The sequence below is a fragment of the Aptenodytes forsteri genome, unplaced genomic scaffold (genome assembly GCF_000699145.1).
Source record: "Aptenodytes forsteri isolate BGI_AS27 unplaced genomic scaffold, ASM69914v1 Scaffold84, whole genome shotgun sequence".
NCBI classification, from domain to species: Eukaryota; Metazoa; Chordata; class Aves; order Sphenisciformes; family Spheniscidae; genus Aptenodytes; species Aptenodytes forsteri.
This window is the reverse complement of record NW_008795492.1, coordinates 4,211,899-4,226,169: the sequence shown is the minus strand read 5'-3', so window position 1 is coordinate 4,226,169 and position 14,271 is coordinate 4,211,899. Positions and strand designations below refer to the sequence as shown.

General features: G+C 36.1%; 1 protein-coding gene across 1 annotated transcript in view; it reads left to right on the top strand.

Annotated features, from left to right (window-relative positions):
• The window catches only part of CLEC16A (C-type lectin domain family 16 member A), a 79,056-nt gene that overhangs the window by 30,584 nt on the left and 34,201 nt on the right, over positions 1-14,271 (top strand). The window contains 3 exon segments of the mRNA XM_019472675.1: positions 149-199; positions 2,422-2,550; positions 6,509-6,629. Of these exon segments, the coding sequence (XP_019328220.1) occupies positions 149-199; positions 2,422-2,550; positions 6,509-6,629 (301 nt within the window).

The window sequence follows — 14,271 nt, the reverse complement described above, 5'->3', positions numbered from 1 at the left end:
ACAGCCCCAGCCTCTCCTCACAGAGGCCCCTGCAGCCCCCCTGCCAGAGACTGGACAGGAAAACCCAGTACATAATTAAACAAAAACAAACAAGCATGGCTGCATAGCCATAAGGATTCATGATATGTTCATATCCCTTTTTTGAAAGGGAGAAGAAATTTTTCTGGATATGTTTGAAGATGAATACCGGAGTATGACAGTAAGTGAGACCCCTTCCACCCTGCCAAATCCTCAAACCCAGATACAACACAGGAGCAAGAACAAGTACTTATTGATAACTACTGAGTATGCTGGTATCTTTGTTTCCGGGAGTAGAATAACAAAATGTGGGTGGGTTTTTTTTCTCTCTGAGGAGTTGTGTCTACACTTACATAAATTGTTTATGTGAAATTTCACAGCGCTCTATTAAATAAAAGCCTATTACTTTCTGAAAGTGAATATACAAAAATTACTTTATCCTGGGAAATGAGACATTGGATTAATTTTTTTTTTTTCTAGTTACTAAACAATGTGAAAATCTTCCCATATCTTTCTGAAGCCCAGCAAGGTTTCAGTTTTGAGTGGTGCCACTTACCAGTAGAGAACAGGGTTCTAGGGAGCAAATATCAGGGCCTTTGTCTCATCTAGGAGAGGTACTGCCTACACTGCAGTACCAGCTGTGAAAGTTTTAACAGATTACTAAGATTAATCTCAGACAGTTCATATTTAACTGGTAAACATGTTTTAAAACTAATCATCTGTTTCAATTCAATAGAATTCGGATGAAAGTACAGTGGTACAGGATTTAATGAGCAGCCACTAGCTGTCTTTTCGAAAAAGCACAATCTACAGTTGGTGTGTTGCAATAAGTCTTTTAATATGGGAAGCATCTTGCACGTATCTTACCAACCTAAATAATAGAAGTATTTAGTGAAACATTTAATTTTCTAGTAGTTAAGTATTGCTGTACTTTTAGTTTGAGAAGTGGCACCGATACTAGCATCATTTTTATGTTGCAAGTTCAGTATACGTGTAGGTTTTTCTGTTGTATCTCTGAGACTGCATTTTTTTTTATTTACCATAAAAGACAGAGCTACACCCTGGAGCTTGAACTTTGTTATCATTAAACCATATTTATTCACCTAGCTAGCAAATGACTTGCTGGGCAGGCTCATTTAAGTGCTAAGTAACACTGATATTGTCTTGTCAGATGAGTTGTGTAAGTAACATGGTATAGAGCTTCTACGAAGGCCGAAGTATACTTGCTCTGTCTGAATGACAAAAAAAGGAAAAAGTTGTATCTTCATGAACGATAGATGAGAACGAGTTCAGAGGAGCAAATAAATTGAACAATGTAGTTCTTAATATTTTTGCTCTCAGCAATAAGTTTCCTTTTTTTAACATTCTTCACTTTTATGATGTAAAATGCTGTTTAAACCAGTGTACACTCATGTGAATTGCATCTGAAATAGTTATTTACTTGTTAGAAATTTTAGTTCTGTGTTCTCATTTGTTCTTCTTGTCTATGTAGATTTCTATCTTTCTACACATTAATTGAATTTGTTAATCCAGTGTTTTAGTCGCTGAAGATGAATTGTTCTGAGATCAGAAAAATTGGCTAAAGACTATTTTTGAGTTTGTATGTGTGCAAGGCAGCAGTTCAAGACTGCACTATGAAAATTCTGGACCTTGTTTCAGTCTGCTTCTTTTATGGTATCTGACCATGGCAAAGTGGCCAGGAATGCTTCCAGTTACAGCTGACTATCTTGGAATGCCCACGTGACTGCATTTTTCTTCTATGCAGAATATCGTACAAGCTGTGGGAAGGGCTTTTATATGTCTTAGGCATTCCAGATGGCTTTCTGGCAAAAAGAAGCTCATGTCTCCAGTGCATGTGTATATAACAGAACTTGGATGAAATTTCCCAAAGGTACAGAAGGATAGATATTTCAGACATTATTTATTCATGACAATAAGCAACCATGTAAGGGAGAGACTCTGTTAGTGGCAAGATTGAAGGGAATTGTCTAGTGTGAAAGTTTCTGTGTTATTAGAGACTAGAGAGTTCTTTTTGGAGAGAAATAGATATGGGAAACTTTTTCTTGTGATTGAAGTAATTACAAATTTGAGTCAAAATGTAAAATCAAACCTGACAGACTTTGGGTTTTGGTACTCATGAAATAGCTTTTCTTCTGTAATCTTTCAGAGTTTTTTCCCGTGTTTTTTCAGTATGGAAACTTCAACAGTGTGTTAGGGAACGATGAGCAAATATAAAATAGAGATTGCATGTAAGGAGCTTAAAATAAGATGGATGGTATCAAAAATTCTCACAAGTCTAACAATTCCTTTCTCTTGAAATATGCAACCATGAGTTGTATTTGAAAGTAAAGATGCAAATGCTTATTGTTCTGTATAGTAATCAACGTTAAAATATTTTTATAGATTAAACCCATGAATGTAGAGTACTTGATGATGGATGCCTCAATCTTGTTGCCTCCAACGGGGACACCACTGACTGGTATTGATTTTGTGAAAAGATTGCCTTGTGGAGATGTGGAAAGAACACGAAGAGTGAGTAAGACTATTTTTCTTATATTTGTTCATGACAGAATGATGCCAAAGGCTTTCAACAATTCTAGAAATAGAAACTTTTTGCTTGAAAGCTGCTTGATTGGAAGCTTAATCCATAAAATAATAAAGACTTGATGAAGACAGACCCGTGTGTGGAGTATATAATATTTACCTGTCCAGTGGAGAAACTTTTTCTCTACAATTTCTTGTGTCTAGTCAATTCAATATGTTCTTGCACTGGGGTTTTAATTTTTTTAGACCATGGAGACATCTACATAAAAAGGCATTTTGATGATACTCAATATATATTGTCAGTTTCCTTTTGTGATCTGATATCTCGATCTATCTTTCCTTATATTCCTATAGTAAGAATCTCCCCTGGAAGGCTGTCTGGTTTCATATTGCTTGTGTTTCTAGACGTAGCAGAAAATATAATTCTACTCAGGAGTGTTAATCTCGCTGAAGTAATTCATGATAGAGATCTTGAGAGTGAGGAGAAAAATAGCAAAATATATATTTTTATGACTGATACAATCTGTAGAGGTGATACTGTCCTGAATAACAACATCATTATCAGCATTCTTGGGATAATCAGTTCTTGGCCCTTATCTGGCAGTGTCCTGTAAGCCTTGCAGTGCCAGTAAATCTTAAAGATATATTACTGCACGACGTTATTATTTGGAAAGTGCTGTTCTTTGGGTAGCTTTGCATTTATGTAAATGTATATGTAAGTATATTCAAGTACTCTTGAAAAAACATATTTCCAGGAATCTTCTGAAAAGTTTTGTTTTCATTACTTATTATAAGCCACACAACTTTTGTTATCACAGCAAGTTAAGTTTGATAAAGTACAGTGAATTATCTTGAAAAGTATTGTTCTTAGAAAGGAAAAATGTGGCCTAGAATTCTCTGAGGCATTTAACAGAATGATACTTAGAAATGCACATTAATGGAAACTGACTGCTCCATGGTTTTTCATGTGCTAACTAAGGAATAGCTTAACTTCTGTTGGTGGAAATTCAAAAATCAATACAAATATTCCTGTAAACTCTTTGGGATGGAAGGGTCTTTCTTATTAGCAAGAACTCCCAGAATGCTTCCTTGTTGGTCCTCCTTCCCCTGATAGCATTGCTCTAGAAGTTTTAGAATTTCTTAGAATTCCTAAGCTACTTTTTTCCTAGGCTACCTCTCTTAGGCTGAATTGCCATAACAATATGCTGAACTTCAGGTGTATCTTGTGACATTGCTGCTGCCACTTAACCTGCTGGAGGTCCTTTTTGCTGACAGTTTCAAATGGATAGTGATTCAATTCTGAGCATCGCATGGCATGATTCTAAAAAAGTTCTCATGTTTTATTTCACTAGCAAGTAAAGAAGTCCCATACTTTGATTATATCATGAGTTCTTAGCTGTTAGAGATCAGATCTTTTTAGGCTCTCACTTCTTCTTTTGCTATAGAAAGTCCCTCTCAGTGGCAATTCTTTTCCTCTTAACAACTGTAGGAGGAACTCTCAGAAACCAGGTATCTTTCGAGTTATCAAAGGCACATCTCCAAAATCCAGACAACCAACCCCTCTGACTTAAAACATTAAAATGACCAGAAGTTGTTAGGCTGCTTTCTGAAATCAGCTACTACTGCTTGATCAAGCCTTCTGCCGAGAATCAGATGCTCCTTTGAATTGTTGATAGTCCAGTTACTGCTTGTTGGTTGCATCTCTTCCTTCTGATTTCTATAGTCCTAAAGATGGTACTGCTTACCAGTCACGTAGAATAATGCAAACTCATTTACGTGCTTATTTGGGAAGTAATGAACAGTATGGGTCTTGAACTCTGCACCTTGGAGTACATAGCAAGCAAAGACTTTGAGAGAAGGTTTTGAACTACCTGTGAGAACGCTATTTCATGGGAATGTAATAACATACTGGTAGGTTTCCCTGCAACCTGTTATTTCTTTGCACATGGTATGTGTATATAAATGAAGGAGTCAGCGCAAAGTATACCTCATCATAATGCGTAGTTCTTTAATGTAGATAGCAATTCATATTTGTTCCTACTTAACCAAGAAAACAGAAGTCAGCTGAAAAAAAATTCTAGGCCACTGAACTGCTCTGCTGTTTTACTGAGATCTAATAAAATGTTATAGGAAGTCACAAATCACATGCTTTTGGGTTTATATTGATATTGCTAGCAAACTGAGGGCTATCAGTATTGTAGGAAGCACAGTGTAGTTCCCTTTTCATCTGATGTTCTGATTATTTTTGCTTTCCTTGCAAAGGCTGAAGTTCTAATTTTCTTTCCTACTCCTGTAGATTATTCTGCAGTAAATGTGATTACATGTTTGGAGATGAGTGGCATTAGTTTTATAGGGAATGTATGGGAGGAAAATTAGTGCTCTGTCTAGGAGGGAAAGAGGATTGAGGGGAAAATAAGTGAAAGCAGGCTGAGTGATGGCTGCCTTCTGAAATAAAAAAAAAAAAAAAAAGTTGGGTTTGACTTTTGGGTTACCAAAAATGCAAGGATGTTGCTGTTCTTGATTGAATTTGGAAACTTTTAAACCCAATACCATGAATTCTTCTTGAAGCATCTGTTAGTAAAACTGCTTTATAGTAATCCTATTTCATTTCAGAAAATCTAGAATACATTAGAATGCAATCTGCCTAAATGGGAGGGATCATCTCCCATTATAAAGTGACTCTGCTCTTACATAAGGTAGTGTTAATATCGTATTTTTGTTAGATATCCTTGACATTCTTTGCTCCGAATAATCATACTGCCCTATTAGATTTCAGCAGTGTACCAAATTCATCTGCTCTGGTGTCAATTCATGAAAGAGCCAGATATGACTTCCCTCTCTTCATCCCTGTTCTGCCAGCAGTTTCTGAAAGCACCGCCAGTATGATAGCTGACCAAGCACTCACATTTCTGGTTCACAGGAGCCACAGTTCTGCTGATTTTAAAAATAGAGGGGAGAAGGGGTTTGCCTTAAAGCAGTTTAGATTTGTTTTTCCTAATACTTCCTGCAATCTGGGAGTTCCTGGGCACTGCAGCTGTTCCATGAATTTGATGCTTTTACTGTAAGGCAGCAGTTAATATACGGTATGCCACAGAATTACTATGTAGGAAACTGTTTTAAAAAAAGAAAACACCAGAAGTAATAAAAAATGATTTTTCATTTGCTGTACAGTTCTTGTAGTGGAAGAGGATTATAAATGGTGCCTTTCAAAATGTGGCTAATAAAAGGATGATTGTTCTTTGGTACTTTATTTAGTCTTTGCATACCATATGTCATTAATTTCTAAATCAAAACAAGAATATTAATTTCACAGAGCAGCTGTTGAAAGTTCCTTGGGACTGGTGCAGCTTTCAGAATGTTTTGCCCTGATGTAGACCTTCTGAGAATATCGATTAAGTTCTCCGAGAATGCTGTATTTGCACGTGGTTAATTTTGATGAACACAGCAAACGAAAACTCAGAAATCCCCACTGTTTTCTCTCAAACTCATAGACATCTTAGCTAGACTCAGCCAGAAAAGTTAAGTTCAAAATGTGGGAGTCTCTGAAGGTTGGTTGTGTAGTTGTCTGTAGTGTACAGGTATTGTAAATACAATCAGTCTTAAAACAATGATTTAATCTTGGATTATTTGGGGGTTTTTTGTTGTTTTTGCTTAAACAGCTCCTGTAATCATTTGCCTGTCAGTCACAGTCTGTGTAAGTGTGCCAGTGGGATAAAAGCTCTGCTGCTTCTATTTCATTGAAAATAAATAGCATGTTTCAACTCCTTCCATATACTTTTCTAATTAACTTTGAAATTACATTCTACTTTCTCAATTTAAAAAGTAGACTTACTGCATGACAACAAACTCAGGGGTTGTGAAAGCGAGTATGTGTTTGTAAGATTCTGTTAAAATATGTAGTACTGAGCACATCAATATTTTAATATTCTTTTTTTAATTTCTCAAGGCAATCAGAGTTTTCTTTATGCTCCGTTCGCTATCACTGCACTTGCGAGATGAGCCAGAAACTCAGTTACCACTCACAAGGGAGGAAGATCTGATAAAGACAGATGATGTTCTTGACTTGAGTAAGTAGTCCCTCAATTTCCCAAATAGTCTGAGACATGGAAAAATTGCTGGCTTTTTTTTTTAAGGTAAAACCCCCAAATAGTTATCTTGGCTGTATAATTGACTACAAAGGATGATTGTATTAAGTTTGTCTTCTACTGGCTTTGAAACACTTCTTGTATTTTTTTTTTTTAAAGAGACTATTAATAAATATTCCAGGGTTTAAATATTAGCACATAAAGGATTCACAGTCCATCTGGTTTCCTGGTATGTTAGTTTTCTAAGTTAACTGATCCTAGGAGGATTTTCTTCTATTCTGCTTTCACCTACTCAAAATGCACTTAAACCATTCATGGAGACTGGAGGTAATTACTCCAACAGCTACACTGTGCTGTTTTGTTGATACGGGGGTTTGGTCATCATCATGTGTCCCCCTGCTCTGGAGTTTTTTTTTCCTTCACATCTCTTCTGTCATTTTAAAGTTGGCTTATGGAAGCTTTTACTCCCATAGTTGAACAGGATGCTGATTCCCAAGGGGAATCAGTCTGTAATGTCCAGAATGACCTTGTGATACTAAGTAGTACTTATTATGAAGTAAAGGCAAAGTACCTTCTTTCTGCAGTATTATAGAATACTGCTGCGCTCTCCATACTGAAGAAACAAAAAAGTTTGAAGTAGTAGAATCATGAAGTATGCTATTTGTCTGCAAATTCAATATACCTGTATTCATTTAACATCAAAATATACATCTCTAGATGATGTTATGTGTTACTAAACAGTACAACTTGTAGAGTAACTCTGGCCTAAATCATAAAGCTGTAGTTTTACTGTCTCTAGCACTGACATTGTTTAAGAAACAGTAACTTGTCATGTTTTAAGTTAATCTTACTATAATGTGAGACACTTGCTTTTTGTTTAAAGGTTTAAAATATGTAGAGAAGTGTGCTTTTAGGCTAGAATTGAAAAGAAAGTATATGATAATATCAATACTATTAATTCCATTTCTTGTAATAAAGACCTAGAAGAATTTGACATATTGGTGTTAGCTGATAAGTAGCTAGCTTTTGTTCAGGCAGTTGTCTTATTAAGAACTTGCAGGTACCGTTCATAGCTTTAGAGGGCATGTGATTGCTAAAATGGAGTGTGTATTTGCTAGGGTTTTAATTTTTGAAGGTTTTTTCTTATAGAAGAAGGAAAAAAATGCTTGATGTTTCAGACATTAATTTTTTTGATTCTCTATGTTTAAGTGCTTGTTGATCTTACTCCGACTAAAAAAACCAGTCGCCCTAGTAGATGTTATGGGATTATGTCCAGTATCTGAGACCTTTTTGTGCATCAAGTCCATCAAGAATATTATGTGAGTGAAAGGAAAACACTGAAATCAAGTGAGCTAAGCAAAAGTTTTGTGATATCAGAGCTGCTGTGCAGTAGCTTAATGGATGAAATCCAGATTAAACCTTAAACAAATAAATAAACTATATTTCAAAATTACCATTAAAAATTTATTAAACTTAATTTTTAGAAAATATGTCTGCGATACTGAAAATGTCAGAGGACACTCCCTCTGGCATAAAGTCCAAGCCATGCAGGTTAGAGCAGTGAACGGTTTTGAGAATAAACTCATTTATCTGTAAATGTGGAAAGAATGCTATCAAAGCAGTTAACTGAACTTGTAAAAATGTACATGCTGTAGGATATGGACAGGCTTTTACTAAGTAAATGTAAGCATTAGGCTACAATAGATGAGAAGGTATCAAGATATCAGTGCAGTGTTTGCATTTTTGGTAGCTACATGGCCGATGGTGTGGAAGACTGACAGCTGAGTCATCGCAATTCCCATTTGTTGAATTTCTGTATTATTTAAAAGACTTAAGAAGATATACAGGGAAAATACTTCTTAAAATGTGTTCTTCAATAGTTGTATTGTGTCCTCTTCCTACTGGTACTGTTTGGCTTGGTGAATTAAGCAGAATGAGCTTAATGTAAACTCATCACTTTTGGTCTTTCCCAAAAAGCTTTCCCAAAGAGAATGAACAGCGCAAGATGTTGTTAATTACATTATGCAATTACTAGTTGTCAGGTAAAAAATGATGTCCAGAATTTAGTTACTGTTGACTTGCTAAAGGATTAGTAATATAGAAATAACTCAGTTTCCTGTTTCAAATGAGTTAGGTATTTATTGTAATGTTGGCTCTTTTTCAGAGGGTGAGATGAAATAATGAATCAGCTTCTACTGAAAAAAAAAGTGTTTTTCTTAAACTAACTGGAAATGTGATTATGAAGTAGTTGTTAGGTTTTTTTAAGAACATACTGAACAAAAAGTAGATCCGATTGAAATAGTTTCCAAATGTTATTTGTTCCTCTTCCCCACCCCCCAAAATAAAGAAAAAGAACACCTTTTGTCCTTGTTTATCTGTTAGTCTAGAGAAATGCTGATTGCTCTCATTCTAAAATCTAATGGACTGCACCGCAGGTATTGTGCTGTTCATTGCAGGTGTCTTTTTATTTATGACTTTTCATTTAAGGCAGTTGCTTTTACACAGAATACAATGTATCCTTTTCTTGGAACATGTCATTTAGACCATAGATTATTAATACTTCACTCTGTTATGTATAATTGTTTGTAATTTTTATTACATGTCCATTATGCCAGATTAATTGCTAAAGTAGTGGTCCACGCTCTGTATATTTAATGGTGGCCAAGGTTGTTTCCTTCTTCCAGTGTGGGATGCTGGATATAAATGGTTAAAAGGGTCTCTATATAGAAAGGACGTAAAAAAAGGGGAAAAAAAACTCCAAAACAACAAACTATTAGCCTGAAAATTAATTTGCTTCAATTTGAATAAAGTGTTCTAAAATGTAAAGATGCAATGCCTACTATAAAAAGGTTTTTTTTTAAGAAGTATTAAATTTAAAATTGTACAGTTGATTTAGAACATCACCCTTTTAGATTTAAACTCATTTGCTGCTTTAAGGCATATTATAGTTCTTAACTGTACAGTCATTAACTTAAAATATAAATTTATACTGACCAATATGAACTAAGGCCACAGTGGTACTGAGCTGCTTGTCACATGGTATTTGTATGCATGTGCATGAAGCTATTATTTGTTAGTATGTATATACATTCATATGTGTTTGCACACATGCGTATGTAAGTAGCGAAGAAAAATAGGTTCCATTGCCCTAGTCGTGGAACCTATGTGCTGGTGCTCTAGAGATCCTTACATGAGAAGAAACCCTTATATGACAGTCTTTTCTTTTTCTATAACTTACCTGATAACTCGCATCTTAATTTTCAGAAGACTTTATCCTTTCCACTACAATAAGCATAAACTCAAGCTTAAAATAAAAAATTAAAGTTAAAAAAACTATTTTTTTGAGATAGGAAGATTAGAATTCTCCTTTGAGTCAGCATTAAGATGTTTGAGAAGGTAAATGGTGGTATTTCAAATAAAGAACAACATTGGGATTGACTGAATACTTACTTATCTTTGATTCATTTAAAGGACTGGAGGTGCTTTTTCTTTGAGTGACTACTTACCTGTGCTTTTCCGCTTTCTTAATGGAAGGCAGGAGAGATGCCCGTATGACTGTAGTACATCCCAGGAGAGAACTGAAATAGTTTCATATGAATTAACCTATTTTATTTTATTCCTAAAGTATTGCCTGATAGTCCTCCCAACACCTTTGCTAAGTTGTGCTTTCCCAGTGCTCTTTTTTAGAAGAGCTCATGGATTTCTAGCTAGTGATTTCTAGCTTGTTTTTTTATAATCTGCAGACTATTCTACAATGAATATTTCATTGCTATCAAAATTATAATAGTAACAATGTGGAATTCTTAACACATCAGGTGATGTAGTTAAGATCACCTTTCCAATGTAGTTAGGAAAGGATTCAAGAAGTCTCACAACTGCAGTATAAAAGCAGAAGGACTCAAAATTGTGGAATAGTGCTTACGAATCATCTTGTAGATAAGAATCTGCCAGGCTATACTCACTTTAATTTTTTTGTAATACAATTTGAATTAAGCATATTGCTGTATGCTGGTAGCTCTTTGATTACAAAACCAGGAACTCACTGACAATAGCAATTACGATTTATTACACACTTGCAATTCGGGACAGCAGATCCACCCTTCTTTGGAGGAGAGAACCAAATTCTCATTAATGTAGACTTAAGCAACTGAGTTTATCTTTACAGAAGAAACCTCTCTAAGCTGCTTCTCCCAGAAGGGGACATGTCACTCAAAACTAGATAATGTGTTATGTATCCCTGCTGCTCATTGTGTGTTACTGTTATTGGAACATTTGAAAAGAGCATTTTTTTTTCCTACAGATAATCTATTTTAGAAGTCTAGTGGTTAGCTTGACCTGATTTTTATTTAAATTAAAATTTTTAATTAAGAATTAAGATCACTACTTTATCAACTAGATGTTAGCTACCAAACCAGTTTTCAGTATGATATAAATCAGAAGACAGAAGGATCGATATAGGACTTTCAAAATGTCTGAATGGACAAATGTATGTGTATGTGTTTATATTCTGTGGACAGATGGGAAACTGTTATAGATTACATCAGAGTTAAACCTGAACCTTTTGCATAGATGTTTTGGTAGCTCCAGGTACACTCCTGAGACACTTTAGTAAACACCTAGTGCAGATAATAGACTTTATAAACAGTATTAATTGTAGTAAGAAGCATTACACACTTGAAGAGTATTACAGTAGCATCTATTCCTTATGTGTGCTGTTGTTACATATTTAAATTTAAACACCAAGTATCCACATAATGATAGCAGTTCTGTGCCTTAGTGTATTCACTGCTTTCTGATCTTTTCACAGAAGGTTTTAGTCTTTATTTTGGGACCACAATATGTAATTACAGCCATAGATTTTTTCAAAGCATTACTCTTTCCATATACTCCAGCATTTATTAGTAAACAAAAATTTTCTACAACTGGCAGAGTTACAGAAGTTCAGTTAAACATATCACTTACCCTGCTATTGGTGAAAACAGCCTGTATCTGAAGAGTCCAGGATCTCAAAATTTTGAACAGAGTTCTAGCCTGTTTCCAAAAACTGAATGTCGTGGTTTAACCTCAGTCGGCAACTGAGCACCACGCAGCCGCTCGCTCACTCCCCCCCTGGTGGGATGGGGGAGAGAATTGGAAGGGTAAAAATGAGGAAACTCATGGGTTGAGATAAAGACAGTTTAATAGGTAAAGCAAAAGCCGCGCACGCAAGCAAAGCAAAACAAGGCATTCATTCACTGCTTCCCATCGGCAGGCAGGTGCTCAGCCATCCCCAGGAAAGCAGGGCTCCATCATGTGTAACGGTGACTTGGGAAGACAAACACCATCACTCCAAACATCCCCCGCTTCCTTCTTCTTCCCCCAGCTTTATATACTGAGCATGACGTCCCATGGTATGGAATGTCCCTCTGGCCAGTTTGGCTGTGCCCCCTCCCAGCTTCTTGTGCACCTCCAGCCTTCTCAGTCGGTAGAGCATGGGAAGCTGAAAAGTCCTTGACTAGTGTAAGCACTGCTTAGCAACAACTAAAACATCGGTGTGTTATCAACATTGTTCTTGTCCTAAATCCAAAACACTGTACCAGCTACTAGGAAGGAAATTAACTCTGTCCCTGCCGAAACCAGGACACTGAAATAAACTGAAAAAAGCGGTAAAAAGCCCTTTCTGTTGAGTTTTCTCATATCCTGTCCTTGAGTTAGAATCTGTCTTGAACAATCAGTGCCTGATGTGGAGTTTCATATGGTGGTTTCAAAAGACTTCTTTCCTGGTTAGCTGGAAAGGCATAGACTTATTTCACCTTCAAATCAAGTTGACAGGTGTTAGACCGGTTCCAAAGAAGTGGCACTGGTATCTGTGTCCGCAAAATATGATCATGTTTCAGGTGTTTCCTTGGGAGGAGCTTTTCTTGTCAGTAAATTGCTACAATAATACTGTGTAGCACAGATACAGATATTTGGAGCTGATCCTCACAGCAAATAGATACTATTTGGTTTTAACAAGTCACTTGCTGAGTATCTGTGATTATGGGGTTGGTGTTAGCTGTTTTTTCCCTGTTTTGTTCTGTTGTTTTGGGATTTTTTTAACCTTTTCCTTGGGACATTTACCTTTTTCCTTCCATTGCTTCTTCCCATCTACAACACTGCATACTCTTTGCTCAAAGTCATGAGTTGTTTTGTGATTTTTATTTTTACTTTTAATTTTAACATTTTTAAGGCTACCAGCAAATACTCTGCAGTCACGGGGGCCTTTGATTGACGTTCTCCATTTACACGTGCATCAGTTTATGTATTTCAGTTGGTAACACTTTCTAAACTGCTTATTACTGCTATTGTTACTTAAACTATGTGACTTGAGGTAGTACAGTGATGAAGTTCTAGTGTATGTGGTAGTATAAAGACATAGTTTCCAGTTCAAGTCTTTTCATTGCCCGAGAGAGAGACAAGAGAATATCAGCATTTCAGCAGAAACCATATGGGATACATGCTGCTGCATAGGTGCCATATCTTGGGAGGAGACTTAGGAGTTGGCAAATGTGACCCAAAAAATTATAATTGTGTGCCTTTTTTTAATTATCACTTTGGAGATATCTTTGATCTAACAAATTTTCCTCAATCTATACTATTACAATGCTTTTTAAATTTTTCTGAAGATTGAGATGCCTCCAGTGGTTATGCTCATTCATATACATATAGTATCAAGAAGGAGTAGAGGTTAACAAGATGCAGTAATTATTTCAGCTACTGTTTTGATTTTGAAAAACCCTGCAAAACTCACCTTATCAAAATGGGCTTTTTTTTTTTCCTGAATGCACTGCTGATGTTTTATGGGAGCTTGATGAGAAAGGTTAGTTTCTTGTAAAGAAGCATTTTAATATTTTGATGCGCATATGTTCATTGTAAATCTTTAAGTGTAATTGCAAGGTTGTCAGCACTATATATGACTGTACGTTTAGAAATGAGTCAGGTGTTCCACAGAAGGCTCATCCGATATTGCTGGGTATGCTGCCACCAGAATAATATATGCTGTTACTTTTCAGAATTGTTTTTTACTGTAAATAGTTTTGAAGCACTCACATATTATGTGATAACTGCCAGCCTTAGACTGCGTGTGAGTTTGTAGGTGTCTCACGTAGGTGGCTTCTTTAATGTTATTCAGCAGCTCACTGTGTGAAGTTCATTGGCAGCTCACATTAACAGCCTTGGAGCTTGGTTTCAGGGTGCTGGTTCTGTTAGTGACACTGTTGTAAATGCCATGGCCAAGAGGTAAATGATGATACATTTAAAGCCGTTATTTCTTTACTAAAACTGAAAAAAGTAACATTATAGTTAAGTCTCCTTGTTCACTCTGTCTCTACCAAATATACAGGCCTCATAATGGCCATCATAGTCAACTTTTTTTTAATAAGATTTGAGGAGAATTATCATAGAATAATTGAGGTTGGAAGGAACCTCAGCAGATAGAATCATAGAATAGTTTGGGTTGGAAGGGACCTCTAAAGGTCATCTAGTCCAACCCCCCTGCCGTGGGCAGGGACATCTTCAACTACATCAGGTTGCTCAGAGCCCCATCCAACCTGACCTGGAATGTTTCCAGGGATGGGGCATCCACCATCTCTCTGGGTAACCTGTT